The sequence below is a fragment of the Poecilia reticulata genome, chromosome 7 (assembly GCF_904066995.2).
Source record: "Poecilia reticulata chromosome 7, P_reticulata-male-v2, whole genome shotgun sequence".
Taxonomy (NCBI): domain Eukaryota; kingdom Metazoa; phylum Chordata; class Actinopteri; order Cyprinodontiformes; family Poeciliidae; genus Poecilia; species Poecilia reticulata.
In genome coordinates, this window is record NC_088836.1 from 9460665 (window position 1) to 9478599 (window position 17935).

Below are 17935 nucleotides of genomic sequence, written 5' to 3' on the forward strand. Positions count from 1 at the left end.
TTCTCAAAGCATTTGTTTGTGATGCTTGCAAAAAAAAAAAAAATTGTCAGCATTTTTGGTGTGGACAAGACATTATGTTAATCAAATATATTATTAAGAAAATGTATCTCTTGATTAAATAAAATTGATTTAGTTAATGGAGGAGCTATTAAAAGAAAAAGCAATATTGCACATTTCTGAAATGAGCTTCACTCCTTAAATAGATTCAAATAACTCACAGTTAACACAGAGGGTGAAGGAATGAATGTGTAAAACAGCAATCTAAAAAAATGTGAATAAAGATCAGGGGAAATGAACTTCAATAAGCAGTACAGCACCGAGGAGCAGAAGAAAATGGAACGGATCAGAACCAAAGGACAGTTAAGAGGTTTGGGTCTTGTTGCATGCAAGTCCAACAGCAGAATGAGTAGCATGTTGCAAACAATATTGATTTGTCTGGGAAGAGTTAACTGGGGATTTGTACACTCTGATTTGACTCTTTAATATAATTCAGTGTATATCAGTGCGTAGGAGATGTAGGCATGTGGGCGTCTCTTCTTACCTCTACTAGATGTGGTGTTGGGTTGAAGCCACACAAGTTGCACACTTGGCTTTGACACTGCGTACAGGTGTTGTAGTTGGGTGTGTCGGTGCTGCCGATGTTCAGCTCTGTTTTGCAGAGAGGACAGTTCACCTTGGGCTTCTCGGCCTCTGGAGCAGTCATGGGCGCTGACACTGGTTCTTGTTTCTGCAACACTTTCTGCTGGGGAGCAGGCATCTGCTGTCCTTGCTGCTCCTTTTGACGCTGAGTAAGTGGCTGCTGTGGCGGCGTTTGTTGTTTTTGGAGTCCAGACTGCTGCTGTTGCTTTTGGCTTGGCCCTTGGGGTCCACCGACGGCGCCTCCTGTTGGAGCGGGTGCATGAGGACCGCCCGTTTGACTAGGTGCTTGAGGTCCTCCCATTTGGGTTGGCGGATATGGTCCTCCCATTTGACTTGGTCCACTCAAACCTCCCCCTTGACTTGTTGCCTGTGGACCCCCAATTTGGCTTGGAGCTTGAGGACCCCCCATGCTGAAAGGCTTAGTGCTGCTGGGCCCTTGTTGTCTGTTATCGGGAGTTGCATTGCTGAACACCACCTTACCTCGTGCAGGGCTTGGCTGTGTTGAGGCTGTGGGTAGAGGGTCAACGTTGATCAGGGTACTAGCCTGATTGAGCAGCGATGCCCCAAAGCCAAACAGTTTGGTCAGACCATCCTGGGCAGGGGCCTGACTCTGAGGTCGGTGGGCTGGGGAAGATCCAGCGCTTCTCGTCTGGTCATGGTGACGTGTCATAGGTTGATGCATCGGAGAACCTCGACCTAAATCTGGCTGGGAGGGTGCCTTAGTCAACCCAGGCAGAGGTACAGCACCCGGATGGGGAATTCGAGGACCTCCTTGTTGGCCGGGGCCGCCTGTCGGACCTCCAGCAGCTCCTTGAGCTCCAACACCTCTCTGGGAGTATGGGTCAGACCTCAGGCCCTGCTGAGAGGGTGTTGTCTTAGACTGGGGGCCACCAAGGCCTGGATGTGTCTGAGGCTGCGTCTGGGGTCCTGGTTGTGATGGAGGGTAAGGCTGAGGCTGGGACTGGGGATACTGTTGGGACTGGGAATATGGCTGGGACTGGGAATACGGTTGAGCCTGGGAATATGGCTGGGACTGGGAATACGGTTGAGCCTGGGAATATGGCTGGGACTGGGAATACGGTTGGGACTGGGAATACGGTTGGGGCTGGGAATATGGCTGGGGCTGGGAATACGGCTGGGGCTGGGAATACGGCTGGGGCTGGGAGTAGGGAGTAGTTTGGCCATAAGGCTGGGAATGAGGTTGTTGCTGTTGCTGCTGTTGAGTTGACTGAATCTGTGCCAGAGGTTTGGGCTGTGCAGCAGCAGCAGCCGGCTGCGTTGGCTGCGGAACGGGCTGCTGTGGCTGGACGATGGGCTTGGCTTGGTGGGACGGTGAGTGAATTTGCTGTTGGCTCTTTGAGCGAGGTGTGGTCATATCAATGCCAAGAGCTCGCTGCATTTGACAATTCAGGCATAGCCATTCCTGGACCTGCAGCCAGAAGACAAAAACGGTACAATGTTACACTCACCTATAAATCCCCAATTTTCACCTTGGTCTCTGATCTTTTCGAAGACCAAGCAGCACATGCATCTCACGCAATAGCTCTTATATACAGCTTGTAGTCAGGGTTAGGAAAACAGTAAGTGAGTACAGCTGAAGATTTATTTCTGCAGCTGAAGTATTGAAACCACTTCTATGATTTATTGTTATTCCCTATTCAAGTTGATTGCCATTGATTCCGGCACCATAAACGCTCTTGCTGACTTAGGCAGGATGAGCCTTATCATTTTGTGTGCACATCTAAACTTTAGGTGATGGAGAAAGAATTCACGTGAAAGCAACAAAAAAGACTGGAGTCACTCTTTCTCTATGTTTGACGAACATAGAGAAGGATTTTCAGAAATCAACCTGAAGAACAAGCTGAAGGAGATTAATCAAACACAAATCAAAGCAAGGATAAAAATCTTGCTGAGCTGAAGCTACAACTCTTCATTTACTGACGTATTTACTCATAGGTATCCACACCCTGAACCAGAAGGACAGACATACAGATGCATAAAGAGACACCCAAAGTCAAATTTCATGAATACACAACGGCTCTCAGTGAGACACTATGATAGCGCCACCCCTCATCTTCTCGTCCTCTTCTCTTTCTTACCTTTCTTTCTTCAGATGAGAACTGACGACTCCCTGTGTCCGGACCTCGAACTGTCTAACTCATCCCGGTTTAAGAAATGATCCAGCTCCTGACTCCACAGCGTCAACCTGCTCATGTCCTCGATCTGTCCTGTTGAAGCTATGCATCCACTGCAACACAACTGCCCCGAATACTGCTATTTTAGCTCCTCTGCAAAGCTAGTAAATCTCTGCACGTTTCATGTCTGGCTCCCATCCCTTTCTTTTTTTTTTTTTCCCATAGTGCACTGCGGAAATGGACTGTATTACCCCGCCTGCCATCTAATAACCCACCCCCAAAATGAGCACCCAGACGTGCACAAATTGTCATTCTTGGCATGGGGCTACAGAAGACAAGCTGATTACTTCTGAAAGAAAATGCTTCCATCAGTCACTGTGCTCTCCCAGCCTGCTTTGCTGCATGGCATTCCTGCCTTGAAAGCATCACTGATCCCATTTTCTGTAAACTCAGCGGCTACAACCGTTGCTACAGCCCAACATGCCACTTTCCCGCTTTCCTGTTTAACATATTCTCTCTGTAGCTGTCCCTCCTGTAATCCTTCCCCATCAACCCCCTTGTTTTCTCCCCTTCTTCAGATTCCTGTTTCTCATTGCCTTCCTTGTTTAGGCATTTTATTTTCTGCCCGGACTCAAATAAGGTTGAAAATGTAGGTCTTAGCATCTTTAATGGCTTCGGTGGAAGGAGGTTTGGAAGCAGTTATTGCTGTGGAGGTTCCTCCTGTGTCGTTCCACCATAATTTAATCTGGTGAAGATGGCAAGAAGGGGATGGAGAGAAGTAGACGGTGAGAAAAAAAAAACACTAAAGAAAAGGGAGGGGGGGAGGATTTTAATGAGTCCCTCTCTTCCCTTCTGCTTTATAAACCTCATCACAAGAGACACTTGAAGAAGTGAGGGAAATACTGAGTGATGGGAAGAGGGATGGAGATGGAGAGAGCAAACGGCAGAGAGAAAGGAGTCAGCAGTTTTTAAATCCAAGCAACTCTTCACTTCTCAACGCATTAGGCTTAATCAACTGCACAGTGGTGCAGAATACCCACTTTTGCTTATGTGGATAAAACTGGTGATTTGCTACATATCCGATTGCTCTTTGTGACAGGTGGAAAAATACAAAAGGGTCATTAGCGTCAATATCACTATAATGATCTCTGAGAGTCCCTGACTTGCACATTTTTGCATGTTTTCCTGCTTAAAAAACAATGAATTCAAGTGGGATTCATTATGTTTCTGACTTTAACAAGTAATATCTATAACCATGAGGCTGATCAGAATTGTTATTGATTTGATCAAGAGTCAAAATGTGTCATATTTCAAAACAATCAACACGTGGGAATGACAAAACCTAGAAACAACGCAGAATTCAATTTAATTATAAGTTATAGAAGAGTTTTCCAGAAAAAATACGTTTAGCTGAATTATCTATGAAAATACTGGTCTTTGACTATTTCTCACTCTACATATTTTTTTCTGCTGTAAATTTGTCATGTAAATATTTAAAGTCAGACCAGCCTAAAATGGCATTAAGAGTAAAAAGCAGATTTCAGATTAGGAATTTCTTTAAAGAAAAAAGCTACTGAGGCCTAAACATAGCCAATCCCGTCCTGAATACTACCTCACCTCTATAATCCAGAAAGCCCTTCACTAGAGCCCGTCTGAAAGAATGAAGTACGAGAAATGGTCTCACATTGTGGCCAAAGTCTGGCGTTGTTTTGGTCTTTGTGTTGCCGAAACCACACAAAGGCATCTCTTACAGTCACTTCCAAAATCAAATCAGCAAATCCATCTCCGAATGGGTTGGAAACCTTTTGGAGAAGCCTAGTCAAAGTCTGGAGTTAAATCGCATCGAGGTGCTGTGGTGAGACCTAAACCTGTTGCTGAGCTAAAACAATTCTCCTAAGATGAGTCGGTGACAATTCATCAGCAGCATGAATAAGTACGAAAAGCAAATACAAACAGGCAACTGGGCAAACTGACCTGGATATTTGTTGTCAATTATCGCAAACAACTGACGGTAATTGTTGCATATTTCACATATCTCCATGTTGGTTCAGATATCTGCTTTCCCCCCCAATACATGTAAGTATTACTTATAAACTCCGCTTTGTATGTACTAGGGTTATAGAAGAAATCTGTTAGAGGACACATGCTTTACAGCACTGTTAATATGCAATAAAAGTAAACTTATATAAAATGGTTTAAGCACTTGAGTATAAGTGTGAAATTTTTTTTTCAAGTATGAAATAAAAAAAAAGTGTCACTATTTAGGTGCAAGTAGGCGGTGGGGTGAAAATCTGGAGCGGTCCAAGGAACCAAATGACCTCACAGCTTGTTATTACGTTCTGCAGGAGGTCTGTTTATGACCTGTCATGGAAAATAAGGTCTACTGAGCAGGGATGTCTAAATTGTTGCTAAGGTATTCCTTTGAGAATCAGTGGCACAAGCGTTTCTATAGAGCTAAATGCCTCAAGTCAAATAAAAGCCTGGGAGAGAGACAAGACGTGTTCAGTACCCAAAGTAAACAGTCCAGTCTGCTTCCAATTCCACTTGAAGGATCGCTGCCACCTGGATTATGGAGAATCCACATGAAAGGTTAAGGAGAATCCCACTGCCAGCTCTGCAGGGCTTAAACGTTGATTCACTAAAATTTGTGGAAAGTGTCCTTTTCTCCAGCTGACTTTTGCATTTAGACTTTTTATGGTTTAATAATGACGAGGTTGGTCAATTTTCATCCATTGTACCAAAGTTAAGTGGTTGAAAATTATCCGTAGTGGCTGAGATTAATAATACGGAAAGCAGGAGAAATATCTCTAATTTCTACATACGTACAGAGGACAAGTGCTGAGCTACATCGGAGTTGCAGAAAGAATAAAATATTTGCAAAAACCTGAAGATTAATTTCCTGTGGCAGGTTTAAGTTTCCAATACTATGTAGAGTCATGTGATCATTTTATGTTTTCATGTTTATTCCCAATAACTCCCATCCTAAATTTCGAACTTTGAACATTTCCTGAATTTTAGAACTCAGGTTTTGATTTGATTAATCACATAACTAGAATACAGAGTCAGTCACAGCCACAGACAAAAAGCACACACACACACGCTCGCACGCACGCACGCACGCAAAATTAAATGAAATTAAATTTACAGTAACCTCAAAAGGTACAAAGGCACAAGGACATTTCAGAGCTTTAAATCATTACTTTTGTATAAATCACTTCAATAGATTGTCATAAAATGTAAAAAATAAATAAATAAAAAAATCCTACAATGTGAGAAAAATCAGGCTTTTCATCGCCAGTTATCTCGTGAAGTCGTTTATTCAAGTCAGCCGACATTTCTGCATATTTGAAAAGTTCTGGGCCAACGCTCAGTGTTGCTCCTGTTCTCTGCTGCACTGCGAGTTCATTTCCCTGAGTGAAGTCATTCAAAAGTGTGGCTCCCGTGTCAGATTTTTCCAAACACTTTAATCAAATAAACGGACGACAAATAACTCGTCGGAGCGCATGTAACAGTCGGCTGCAGGTTTCAGATGACGCGGATCATCAATCAGAGCAAACGTTGAGTGGTTGGTCCGGTTCAGGAAGCACTCACTCATCACCTCTCTGGGGTGCACTTGAACCGAGCCTGCAGGGATCTCTGCTGTTTTCCGTTTATAGTCGCATCCTGACTGACAGCTGCTCGGTAAAAACGACAACCAGGTGCATCACTGGACCAGAGGCAGAGGCAGGTGGCGTGTTTCGTTTTATTCATTAATTAGTTACCCTCTTCTGGCTGCACCCGACTACAGTTTAATAAACATGAAAGCAGATTAACTTTGTCTATAAGTATTGATTTTCTAAAAGATTCAGGCCTACTAAAAGAGTTCTGAGCCCTTTCTAAAAAAAAGTATATCACTTGCTTTGATTGAGACAATTCAGCTTTTCACCACAAAACAGAGTCATTAAGTACTGCAGGAGTTGTTTCGGTTACTGAGATGAATATGTACGAGTCTGGATTATGTTTCAGGTCCGTTTGCATGTGGCGCGGCAGGAAGCTGCTGGGCGTTTTCAGGCCCGTTAACATTATGGAAGCTGAAACTCTTGCAGGCCTTGCAAGACGCATAATTTATCACAATATCTAATTCTGCTGATTTTAGCAGGAATTTCAAATGCAAAGGAGAACACGCTGTAATGAAGTTGTATTAAAGGTTAATCGAAATGTAAACTTTTTACTGCATGAAAAGATAAATTATAATAATTGAATGTAGAGTATTAACACATACTAAGCGCTGCTGAATTTAACAAAATTCAGCATTTTATTCCGGACTAAAATTACATCTCTATGAAAGATTGGTTGTGTAAAATAATTCTTTAAGATCCAAATATGATAACCTTTAAAACAAACACTGTAATTACTTTTCAGGTAAACATGCAATGGTTGGTTTGCATAATACAATTCAATAGTGTGATAAAAATGTGTCTCCTTATGGATTTTTACTTTGTTTCAGATCACTTATATTTTAAAATCAGAAAAAGGCAGCTGGTAAAAAGTTCAAAACGCAGTTTTAAAATGATGAATTTAATTGAGGAAATAAAGTAAAAGCTATCCCAACTAAATCCAACCAAAGTGAAAACATTTTCTTTTCCTCCTCTGAACCTCAGAAAGGGTGGAGCGTCCTGGGTGGCAGAATCCATCAGAAGTTTGCAAAAACTGGTGAAGAGTCACTCCAGAGTGACTTATTCATCACTCTGGAGGAATTCTGACATATTGCAGAACTGGTTATTCCAGCTTCATTAAAGAGTTTTCTAGTTTAGATGGCCGATATAATATCATGCCACAGCATGTTGATTGGATGAATTTGGATTTTTTTTTTTTTTTTTTTTTGACACTGGCTGTGTAAATTATTCAGCAAGTCATTCAGGTCATGAAGCAGTAAAGCAACCCCGGACCATCGTTATGCTACCAAATCTTTAATTTTACTCCAGAAATTTCCCATTTTGTGTCATCAATCCCTAGAATATTTTTTCAAACATCATCAAGATGTTCTTTTTTTTAATAGGAACATGTAATTTAGGCTTCTTTTTAAAGGTTGTTTTTCACTGCGAGCTTAAATTTTGACAAGGGTGCCAACACTTTCAGCGAGAGCCCTGCTCACCCACAACACTCCCTCATCTGACTCGATATAAAACACGTCATCCTGCTCTTCTGTTCTGTCAAATATGCCTGGACATGCACAAACGGAATAAATGTGACGTGACCTCGTTAGAGCGCGCAAACATTTCCAAACACGGACTGTGATTCTAGCCTCTCGCCTCCAGCTTACTGTGAGAAGCTCAGCTCTCCTCAAACACACGGCGGTCTTTCCTCAATCACGTCTCTGTTTGCCGTCACTCGGCTCTCACGCCTCTGAATTCAGTCTCCTGATCGAAACATCAGGTCTGAGCTCCTCTTCTAACATTCATTAACCTGAAGGTCAGCTCCACCCGCTCAGTCAGTGTCAGCGCTGCAGGACAACACAAATGCACACACTGAAAATGTTGGAGTAGGTCTGATTTTTTTTTTTTTTTACCAAAAAGATAATGTTAAAACCTAGAAATAAGTTTGATGAACAGAATAAGGTACTGTTGAAAACATTATAATAATCAATAGTATTGGAAGTATTGTTAAAAAAAAACACAAAATCTTACCAAGTACTCCTGGTACTCCTGGTACTAGTGCAAATATCTTAGTACACTTGAAATAAGATAAAACAAACTTTCTACTTACTTTTTTTAATCAACATTGAGGAATTTTTGACTTGGAACAAGCTCCTACTTCTTGCTAAAAAGTTATTTGTACGACAGTTTTGTCCTATTCCAAGTGGTATAGAAACTAGACCAGAAATATGTGGTAAGATCTTGTGCTTTTGCAGTGTTTAATCTTTAAAATATTTTATTGCACCGACGCCATGAATAAAAGCCACTGATCCAATGCATAGAGAAAAAAAGTACAGTCAGCAAAACCCCTGCCAGGGGAAAACGAAACAACGATTCTCATGTTCTAACAGTATTTTACTGGGGAAACTTAAAAGATAAACACAAAATAATAATAAATAAAGCTTCCCTAAATAAAACACCTCTTAAAGATTCGCTCTGTTGCATTTCTGATATTATAGTTTCATCTTTGCACTGTTTGCGGTTAAATATCAAATTCCACACAGGTTTTAACTGCAGCATATGCATGTGATGTATGAGAAAACATGTTGCAAGGTAAATAAATGTTTATTCAGGGGAGAGAGTAAGAGTTTCAGTAGACGACTGAAAACAAACAAAAAAAATTTTTTTTGGCTTTGATTTACCGTTTGCCTATTTCCATCACTGTGCAAAATTTTCCAAAATTTTCTGAAACCTAGTCCTTCAAAGAGTTAGCACTGGAAGCAAAGCATTTATTTGTGCTTAAAGGCGACTCAGGAAAATAAACCAGGCTGAGAAGGCAAAATTAAAAGATTTAATTAGCTGCCAATTGCTTGATTCACTGCAGTGGCAAATTGACTGCTTTACAGATTAGAAGACTGGAGCGCAAAACAATTAATTAGATGCAAGCATACGCCATCAGTGAGAGCCGTCAGAAATAGTTGAATTCATAATTCATGCAGCTCCTCCGACGAGTGCAGGAGGCGAGTGGAAGTTCCTCAAAGTGGAGTTTATCGTGACTTTAATTTGTTATTAAGAAGCCTGGAGGCACCAAAGTAGGAAAAGAGATGAAGGTGGGATCTTCCTTCCTTCTGCTTTCTCAGTATTACACATTTCCACTTCTCCTGTTTATCCCTACAAACTTTCTAATGATGAAAATAGCTAATAGCATCTGTTATGTTATGTTATGTTATGTTATGTTATGTTATGTTATGTTATGTTATGTTATGTTATGTTATGTTATGTTATGTTATGTTATGTTAGAAGCAATACTGTATTTGCAGAGTCATAATTATGAGTAGGTTGTAGCAAATAGGACAACATGAGGTACCATATTCTGCAAGCAATTCTGTGCTGAAGCCCTGCAGCGCTGGTGGAAAATGCCATCTTTCTTTTTAATATCTTATCTCACTCACACGCAGTCAAAGATTCTTAACAAAGCAGCTGGGACAAACACAAAGATGCGTGAACCTTTGAAAACAAATCATCATATTGTCCGAAATAGACGAAAGAAGAAAAAGAAACACAACAAATAAGCCTGGCATTGAGCGCCCTGACGACAGGATCAGCTACTTCCTGTTCCTGTCGCACACAATGTGTGACATGGCTGCCAACCCAAACGCTATGGGGAAAAGAAAAAGAAAGCACAACACACGACTCGCAAGCACACACTTGACAACCAGCTGTCAGCATAAAATATTCATGCCACAGATTTCCAAACGCTATAAGTGTGGAACAGGTGCTGAAGATGTTTCACAGAGAAAACTTGAGTGATTCATCTCATCATCATAATGCTTAAAAGATAGCTTAATTACACATTTGCTTTAAAAAAAATAATCATTTAAAAAAATGTCACGAGTGAAGTTTTCATTTGTTTCTTGCCCGTCCTGCAGCTCTGCACAGCGTGACCTGAATGCTCCACACTGCTGCTGGCCGCTGATTCATCTGGATGGAAAGCGCCTCATCCAAGGGCGGCTCAGCAGATTGTATGGAGTTTTTTTTTTACTAAAATCCAAACCACCTTGAAATCATGCAACAGCAATAGCTTCTTTATTTCAATCACCTTGGATTTATTGAAGAGGTTGGTGGCTCGCATCGATGTCGCTGGAAATGTTTATTTTGGTACAGCAAGAGCTCAATCAAAGCTACTGATGCTGTTGTTTCTTGCTGATCCCTTACTTTTTCTTGCATAAAGGGGGAAAAGAATTTGACAAATTAAAGTGGCATGATGTAAAATAAGCATCTTTATTAGTGGAAATGATGTCTTTTATTTTTGTCTTGGGTGATCCATCTGTTGGTGAACATATCCTACAGATTATGCTAACAACTTTTCACCTTTGAAAAATTTAAAAGGGACTGGTGTTTGAGGCAATGCGTAAATAAACTGAAGGTAGCTCAAAACCTTTGCACAGTTCTTTCTCTACTTCTATACTCTGCGTGTTAGTCTGGACGGGCGCCCGAGCCGGCGCTCATTAACCTCCTTTCAGCCATGACAGCAACTGAAAAAGCACAGTGACAGACCGCACTACCAAGGGAAAAAGTCAAATAGCTACCTGCAATAATAATAGATTTTTTTTTCTGTTGTTGTGGCTTCACTTAAAATAAATAAATAAATAAATAAATAAATAAATAAATAAATAAATAAATAAATAAATACAGTTACAGCAACATTTTACCACATGGTTAGAATTTGCCTTGATTTCTCCCCAAACCTGAACCAGAATTAATTTGCAACGAGTCGTAATGGGTTCACATCAGCCCTACTGATGTAACTAAGGCATATTTGAGCTATTAAAAGCTGCCTGTGCTTCCATGTTATCTGAAATCTTTAGCTCATTCCAAAGGCAAGAGGTTGAACACGGTAATGGATGCAGCACATAAACAGGAGCTAAACATGAGCACACAAATGTCAACATGTTTGCGTTACGCAAATATGCTTGTGCAGCTTATGCATGAGAGCGTATAGAGTTTTAAATTAACCTGTCAATCCACAAGGTGTGAGGCGAATAAATAAATGAGAAGAAAAGAAAGAAAACGCTCAAAGAAAAAGACTTAAGAATTTTAAACCAAACCTGGACATACCAAAACGTCTGTAAAAAACCCCCCAACATATTCTGAATTTTAGCATTTATGATATAAAATAATTCTGATTGTAAATAAAGACTGAACAGTATTTTTTTTTCTGCATTTCAATGAGCTATGAAACTTGGTTAACTTAGCACAAATAGTTTCTGGAGTAATAGAACTGACCTTAAAGTGACAATATTAAGAACTGTTGAATTTCAGCAATGTTACCTAAAACATTACATTTAATGCCACTAGGACTGAAACATGAAAGCCAGAGAAATTTGTTTATAAAATATTAACTGTGTTTTCCTTATGTCTATCACTGAGTCAAGACTATTCTGCAAAGTGACTACATGAGTGAACACTTTGTCTCGCTCTTTCGGTACCGGCAGGAGACGAATGTCCGGATCAATATTCCATGCAGCGAGCGGCCGTTCCAGGAAGTATTCCCACGATGAAGCTCTGAGTTTCTGTAGCTAATAATGGAAACACACCGACACGTGCACTTAAGGGAACCTTCTAGTAAAGATGCATATCGACATATTGCTTCCTTCGACCTTTTAACGTGACCACAATAACCACACATGCTTAAGATGCTCGCATCTTAAAATGGAGGAGTAGCAACGGGTTGTCTTCACACATTAGGAGTGAAGACAAGATTCTGAATATTCTATCTGCCTACTTGTAATGTCAGTAACAAGGTAAAGATGAATTTTACAAACAACCTGGATGTTCGGATGAATCTTAGATATTATGGTTTTCTGATTAGTTGTTTTAGAATTTAGGGCTTTTTAGTGATCTGTTAGGACTCTCCGAGGAAGTTCAATTAAAAAAGATTGCTGGTGGGGTGATTGCCTGACAGAAGTAGCACAATGTGACAAATAAAAGATGCAAAATTTAATGATACCTTATTACAGATCATACACTGAGCTAGTTATTAGTATTAAAAAAGCTATCATGCAGCTGTAACCCTCCTTCATTCATGTTAAAAATGAGATTTCTATTTTTTTGCATGTGAAACAAACACTTTTTTTTTGCGCTCCCTTTTCAAACTACTTTGGTATTAGACATGACTGGACATACATCAAAATCAAAAGAAAACATTTGATTTCACGCTTTTGTCTTAAGGTTTCTGGACTTGCAGAAATAGAAACTATCAGTTTTTTTTAAATCAATGTCTTTAAATAGCATGTACAAGAACTTTCAGAGTTATAATTGATTTTATTTTATTTTTTTAATTAGCTGTGTTTTCAGCGAGAAACAAACGCAAAACTCTACGGCCGCATCCGCAAAAAAGTTCTCTGGAGACGAGAACATGTCCTCACTCATCCTGGACCTATTGGCGCTGCGGCGAGTGACAGTTAATTCTCTGCTTTGTCCTGATGAATGAATTACATCAACCCATTCACACGCACACAAGCCTACCTCTGCATGATTTCCCATCACAGAGCTGCTGGCCAAGAGAGAGACAGAAAAAAAAAAATCATAAAACATCTACACCAAAGTGTTTCGAGGACGACGCACAAATGCGCATCCATCTCTATTCCAGTTTCATCACTCACGTTCTCATCATGCCTTCGACGGGAAGATTGGGGCGCCACAATCTCTGCACGCCCTCACTGTCATCTGTATGTTCACGGCACACACACACACACACACACACTCGCACTTCTGCTGCTGTTCATCGTTAATTCTCCTCTCTGAATAACCTTCACTGGTCGATTGTATTGACTGCCATCACACTATAATGCATGTTTCTTGATTAAATGAAATCTGCCTCAGCACTTCGGGCCCGATCCAATGGGATCTCGCAAACTCCACGCAAGGGACTTTGTACACAAGTGCATGGTCAGGAAGGGTTAAGATGAGGGTCAGTGAGTGGCGATGCATCACATGTCAGTGATGGTCCTCACAGTTATAGCCAGCATGTGTCTCTGTGTGCTAATTCACAACCCGTGATTAAAAGCTTGTGTCCGAGACTCTTCCCTGCGATCAATAGCAGATTAAAGTGAAACTGAAAAACACCAGCGTGAAGCGTCGGATGGAGCGTTGAGCTCAGCTAGAGTCTCATGAAGCTTTCGGATCTGTTCTCAATACACAAATGTAAATGGGCTGCGTCAGTAAAGGAAGTTACGCATGTAGAAATACACCAGCAAGAATGAAATAGATTAAAAGATGAAAGCAGAAGGGAAAGCTGCCTAGCAACTGATTGGGTTTGGATTCATTGTTGATGATAAAGTGTTGTTCTCTGTTTTCGCTGTGCCTGCATCATATATCTGATGAAAGATATAATTTTAGCAGAATATCGATGAAAATTTTATCTTCTTTTAGATTCTGATAACTCGATAGACATTGATTTGTTATTGCATTTATTTCTGTCAGAATATTATAAACGTTTATCATTTATCCAACATCAAAGAGTTTTGAAACAAACAAAAAATAAATCCAAGAAGGATGTTAACCTGCTTTAGGTCTGGATACTCTAATGACACAGGAGAGACTTCCATGTGGCTGTTTTAGTCAACGACCCTCACAGCACAGCACAAAGTTCAGATTATTAAAAGTCCGCTGAACTATATTGAATCATTTTCCAATTGTGAATCAAAACTTGTGCAAAGTCTTAAAATGTCACAAAATAAAGTGAAAAGAATCAACAGGACTTTGTCACATGTTGACGCTACAAATGATAGTGAGAAAACAAGATGGAGAAATGTGTCCAGTTTTTGTGCCTTTGGAACAAAACTTTTTCCAGAGAATCCAAAAATCACATCAAGGGAGTGTAAAAATCAGCTTAGAGCATAAAAGTTTTTTCAAAATTTGCAACTTCCATCAACATTTTCTAATTTGATGCTTAAACATTTGCATTAAAAACCTTGATGGCAACATGACTACTGTGAGATTTTTTTACTAGTCACTGGAAATGATGTTTTCGTCGGCCTTCATCCGTTTAATCTGGGGAATATGAAGATCAGGGCATATTTAGCTGCCCACTTTGAAATTTACAAACATTGTGGAGCTAAATCGTTTTCGTAGCTGTTGCAATATGAAGGATTTCCTGCCAGTGATTAGAAAGATTGTGGGTTTCTAACATGTCAATAACTAACATAGTTGGAGTCAGTGAGCTGAAATGAAAATGTTCTGCTTTGCTAAGTTCTGTCTGATGACTTCATGCAGACTGAATTACTATAAACTTTACACAAAGCAGCGTCCTTGATGGAAAATAGACACATCTTTCCTCCTAGGAAGCCAGCCAGCCAGACAGTCCAAATCTGCTTCTACAGATGCACAACATCGTTAATGAGTCATATCACCTCAGCAGCCTCAAACACTCCTATAATGCAGTGACAGCAACGAGACGTCCCCTTTTAAAAAGCTCCAACATCCAGTTCCTCACTCTCCATCAAGTCTCCAACTTCTGTCCACTTGTCCTTTTACGTTCAACCTTTTTTCAGGTGTGAGGGAGATGAATATGAGCGGACATGAATGGAATATTTGAGCTTTCGAGCCTTGCAGGGAATCCTTGAAACAAGAAGGATGTGTCTTTTTTTTTTTTTTTTTTTTAAATCAACATTTTCTGTTTTCACACTTGTCTGGTGTAATTACGATTATAAATATTACATTGCATCATCAGAATACCTCAAACTTCAAAGTTTCTGCAAAAGAATCCATTAATCTGAAAGTCGATTTCATTCGAGGATAGAGGCCCTTTAAAAAAACAAAAAACATTGACGTTTAACATCTCACAACGATCTTCCATTTGCACCTGCATCGCTTTCGAGAGGTTAATGGCAGGTTTAACTCTCTACATGGACTACACAGCAAAAGCGTTCTTTTCTCAATAAATTAAAACATCACTGAAAAGTTGCATTTTATTTCAGTAATTTATTTTCAAACTCACTAAATCGATTGCACACAAAGCAATGTACTTAATATGCTTAGTTTTATTCATTTTGATGATTGTGAATTGCAGTAATGAAAACATAATTAAACTTCAATGATACATATTTTTAAAGGGGTAAACTATGTATTTTATAGCACCATTAAGCAATGATTTTATATTCAGCTGTTACAAAAACGCTGCATGTATTAAACATACAAGAAATCTGACATTGCAATTTGATGCTTTGAAATGAGCCTCTGTCTCTTTAAGAAGCTCCTGCTCTTTGACACCCTGCATTCAGCTCATCCTCTCAACAGTGCTTCTCATTGTGCCGTTTACTCATTGGACTCAGAAGTAGCTTGTGAATTGCTGCTGCCGCTAGTCTGGTGGAGCCGAGTGGGGGAGTCACAGGAAGGGGTCCTCTGTCTGTCCAGTCGACTGGAGGCTGCAGCTCAGAGGAGGAGCTCTGTGGAAATGGGCTGTGCTTTGTGGGAGCAAGTGCTTTTAATCACCCGTGAACAGTTGCCAAGGGAGATTAAAGGATTTCTCAAGCATGCATGAAAGAATCAAAGCAACAATCAAAGTAAGCTTTTGGTGAAGAAGTAAGATTACAACATGAAATAAAGCTCAAAAAAAGTTAAATTCACATAATATTAGATTCAACTGGACCGTTGGATCTGGTGTCTCTCAACTTCCTCTTGATAAAACTCCAGGGATTTTCTTTGTGATTTATGTCAGACCTGCTTACTGGCCAGACAAGCACAATGATACCACAGTTATTGAAGAATGTATTGCTGGAAAATTACATCCTCTTCAAAACTAACTGGTTCTTTTGCAGAAACTTTGAGGTAGGCTGACTAACTCAGTATAGTCTTCTCCCAATCATCAGCACTCCAGGACCAGGATTTTAAAACAAATATAGTGTCAACTGAAAAGAGGACTTTGAAGCAGTCCCATCCTTTTCTCTGCTCAGTACAAATAAGACATCCTGACGTTGTTTCTCGTTTGGCTTTCTGTTGTGGCTCTTCAGGCACTGACTCTTCTGCAGCTGTTTTGTGAATCTTACCCAAACTTTTCACTGGGCCTCACCTCACAATCCTGTCTATTCCGCTGTCATCCTTGTTGCTTGTGTATTTTTTTTTTTTTTTCTACGCTTCCTTAGCTCCATAAAAATGTTTGGATACACTACACAGTGAACAGTTTTTTTTTTTTTAAATACACCTTTTTGTGGTTTACCCTACTTGCAGAAGGTATCAGGCTCGACAACTGTCACATCAGCAGCCTTCATGTAGGCCTGCAACAAACTTTATGCCAGAGTTGCTCTTGCACACATGTCTCCTTTTTTAGCACCAACTGCCATTTCAGCAATTATTCAAGCTGAATTTTTTTTTTTTGGCGCACAGAAAGCAGTGCTGAAGGACAAACAAAACACAATTTGGCAAAGGGAGCAGAGAGATAATGTGAGGTGATGTGAAATAAACCTGTGTGCCTGGTGTCTTTGCTTTGCTTCTGTTTATCGTGTCTTTTCACACTACGTACTTTCCATCTGGTGCCACCTATCTGACAGAAACTCTGAGTGCCAGAAAGCGCTTTTACCTGTTTGAAATCAGCTTCTTGTGAATTACTGAGCTTGCATTCTTGTTAAGGTTTGCATTCATGCAAGAGAAATAAGTCAGTGCACACAAACCTATGCTTGCATGTGACCAGGTGCTTAAATAGCTCTGTGCCTGAATGTGGGTGCTTTTTTGTACAATGGATGTGCGAGAGCCTCTAAATGTGTGTTGCCAGCTTGATGCGTCTTCCACTCCCTCTGCCCCTCTCCTGTCGACTGGCTGGAGCCTCTCTGCTGCTCTGTTCTCATGGTTAATGCATGTGGAGGGAGAGCCCTTGTCCCTTAAATTCTCCCTGTCTCTACCTTCCCAGAATAGAACCGGTCCCTAGCGTACACAAAGACAGACGACTTCTTATTTCTCTGCCATCTAATCCCGCCCCGCCTGTGGGAAGAGTTAGGAAACACGAAGAAGGGAAAGTCAACTTCATTAGATGTGAGTAAAAAGCAGGAATATTACGAATTAGGGAAAGAGTTTGAATTGGACTACTAAAGGAAAACAGTTGCAATATATGGGGAGTGGGGAAAATTTGAGATGGCTTCTTATTCATTTAATAACCCAGAATAGTGCATGATTGCAAATGTTCATTTTTGTGCAAATAAAAATCTCGAATGTGCGGTTTATATTTGTACACAGGTTGAGCTAAAATTTAAAAGCTAAATCATAATAGTAAAAGTGTTATAGTGAAATCACCTTGATCTTTGCGTCCCGTTTCTGTTTACTCTTGTTATCACAGCGGCCTCACCTGTCAACGTTTTGCTGGTGCCAGTTTAAAGGGACAGAGCAGGCGAAGGACTAGCACAAGCACAGGCCAGTTACTGTGATACTTCCTTTGGGCCATGTTAAGAGATAATCCTGAAGAGGCCACGATGGCACACCAACTCCTGCGCTTCAGTGGGAAATGGATTACAGCAAACGGGCTGCAGCCAGGTACACTACTGTAAAGCTCTCCCT

At 40.5% G+C, this 17935-nt stretch overlaps 1 protein-coding gene across 5 annotated transcripts in view; it reads right to left on the reverse strand.

Moving 5' to 3' along the window:
• Window positions 1–17935, reverse strand: part of bsna (bassoon presynaptic cytomatrix protein a) — a 132597-nt gene that overhangs the window by 78272 nt on the left and 36390 nt on the right. For 4 of the 5 annotated variants that reach the window (XM_081608808.1, XM_081608807.1, XM_081608806.1 and 1 more), the window contains exon 3: window positions 542–2068. In XM_081608808.1, the coding sequence (XP_081464934.1) occupies window positions 542–2068 (1527 nt within the window). Of the gene's footprint in view, window positions 1–541; window positions 2069–2738; window positions 2978–17935 lie in introns of those variants that run through there. The other variant, XM_008413235.3, reaches the window with a different exon arrangement.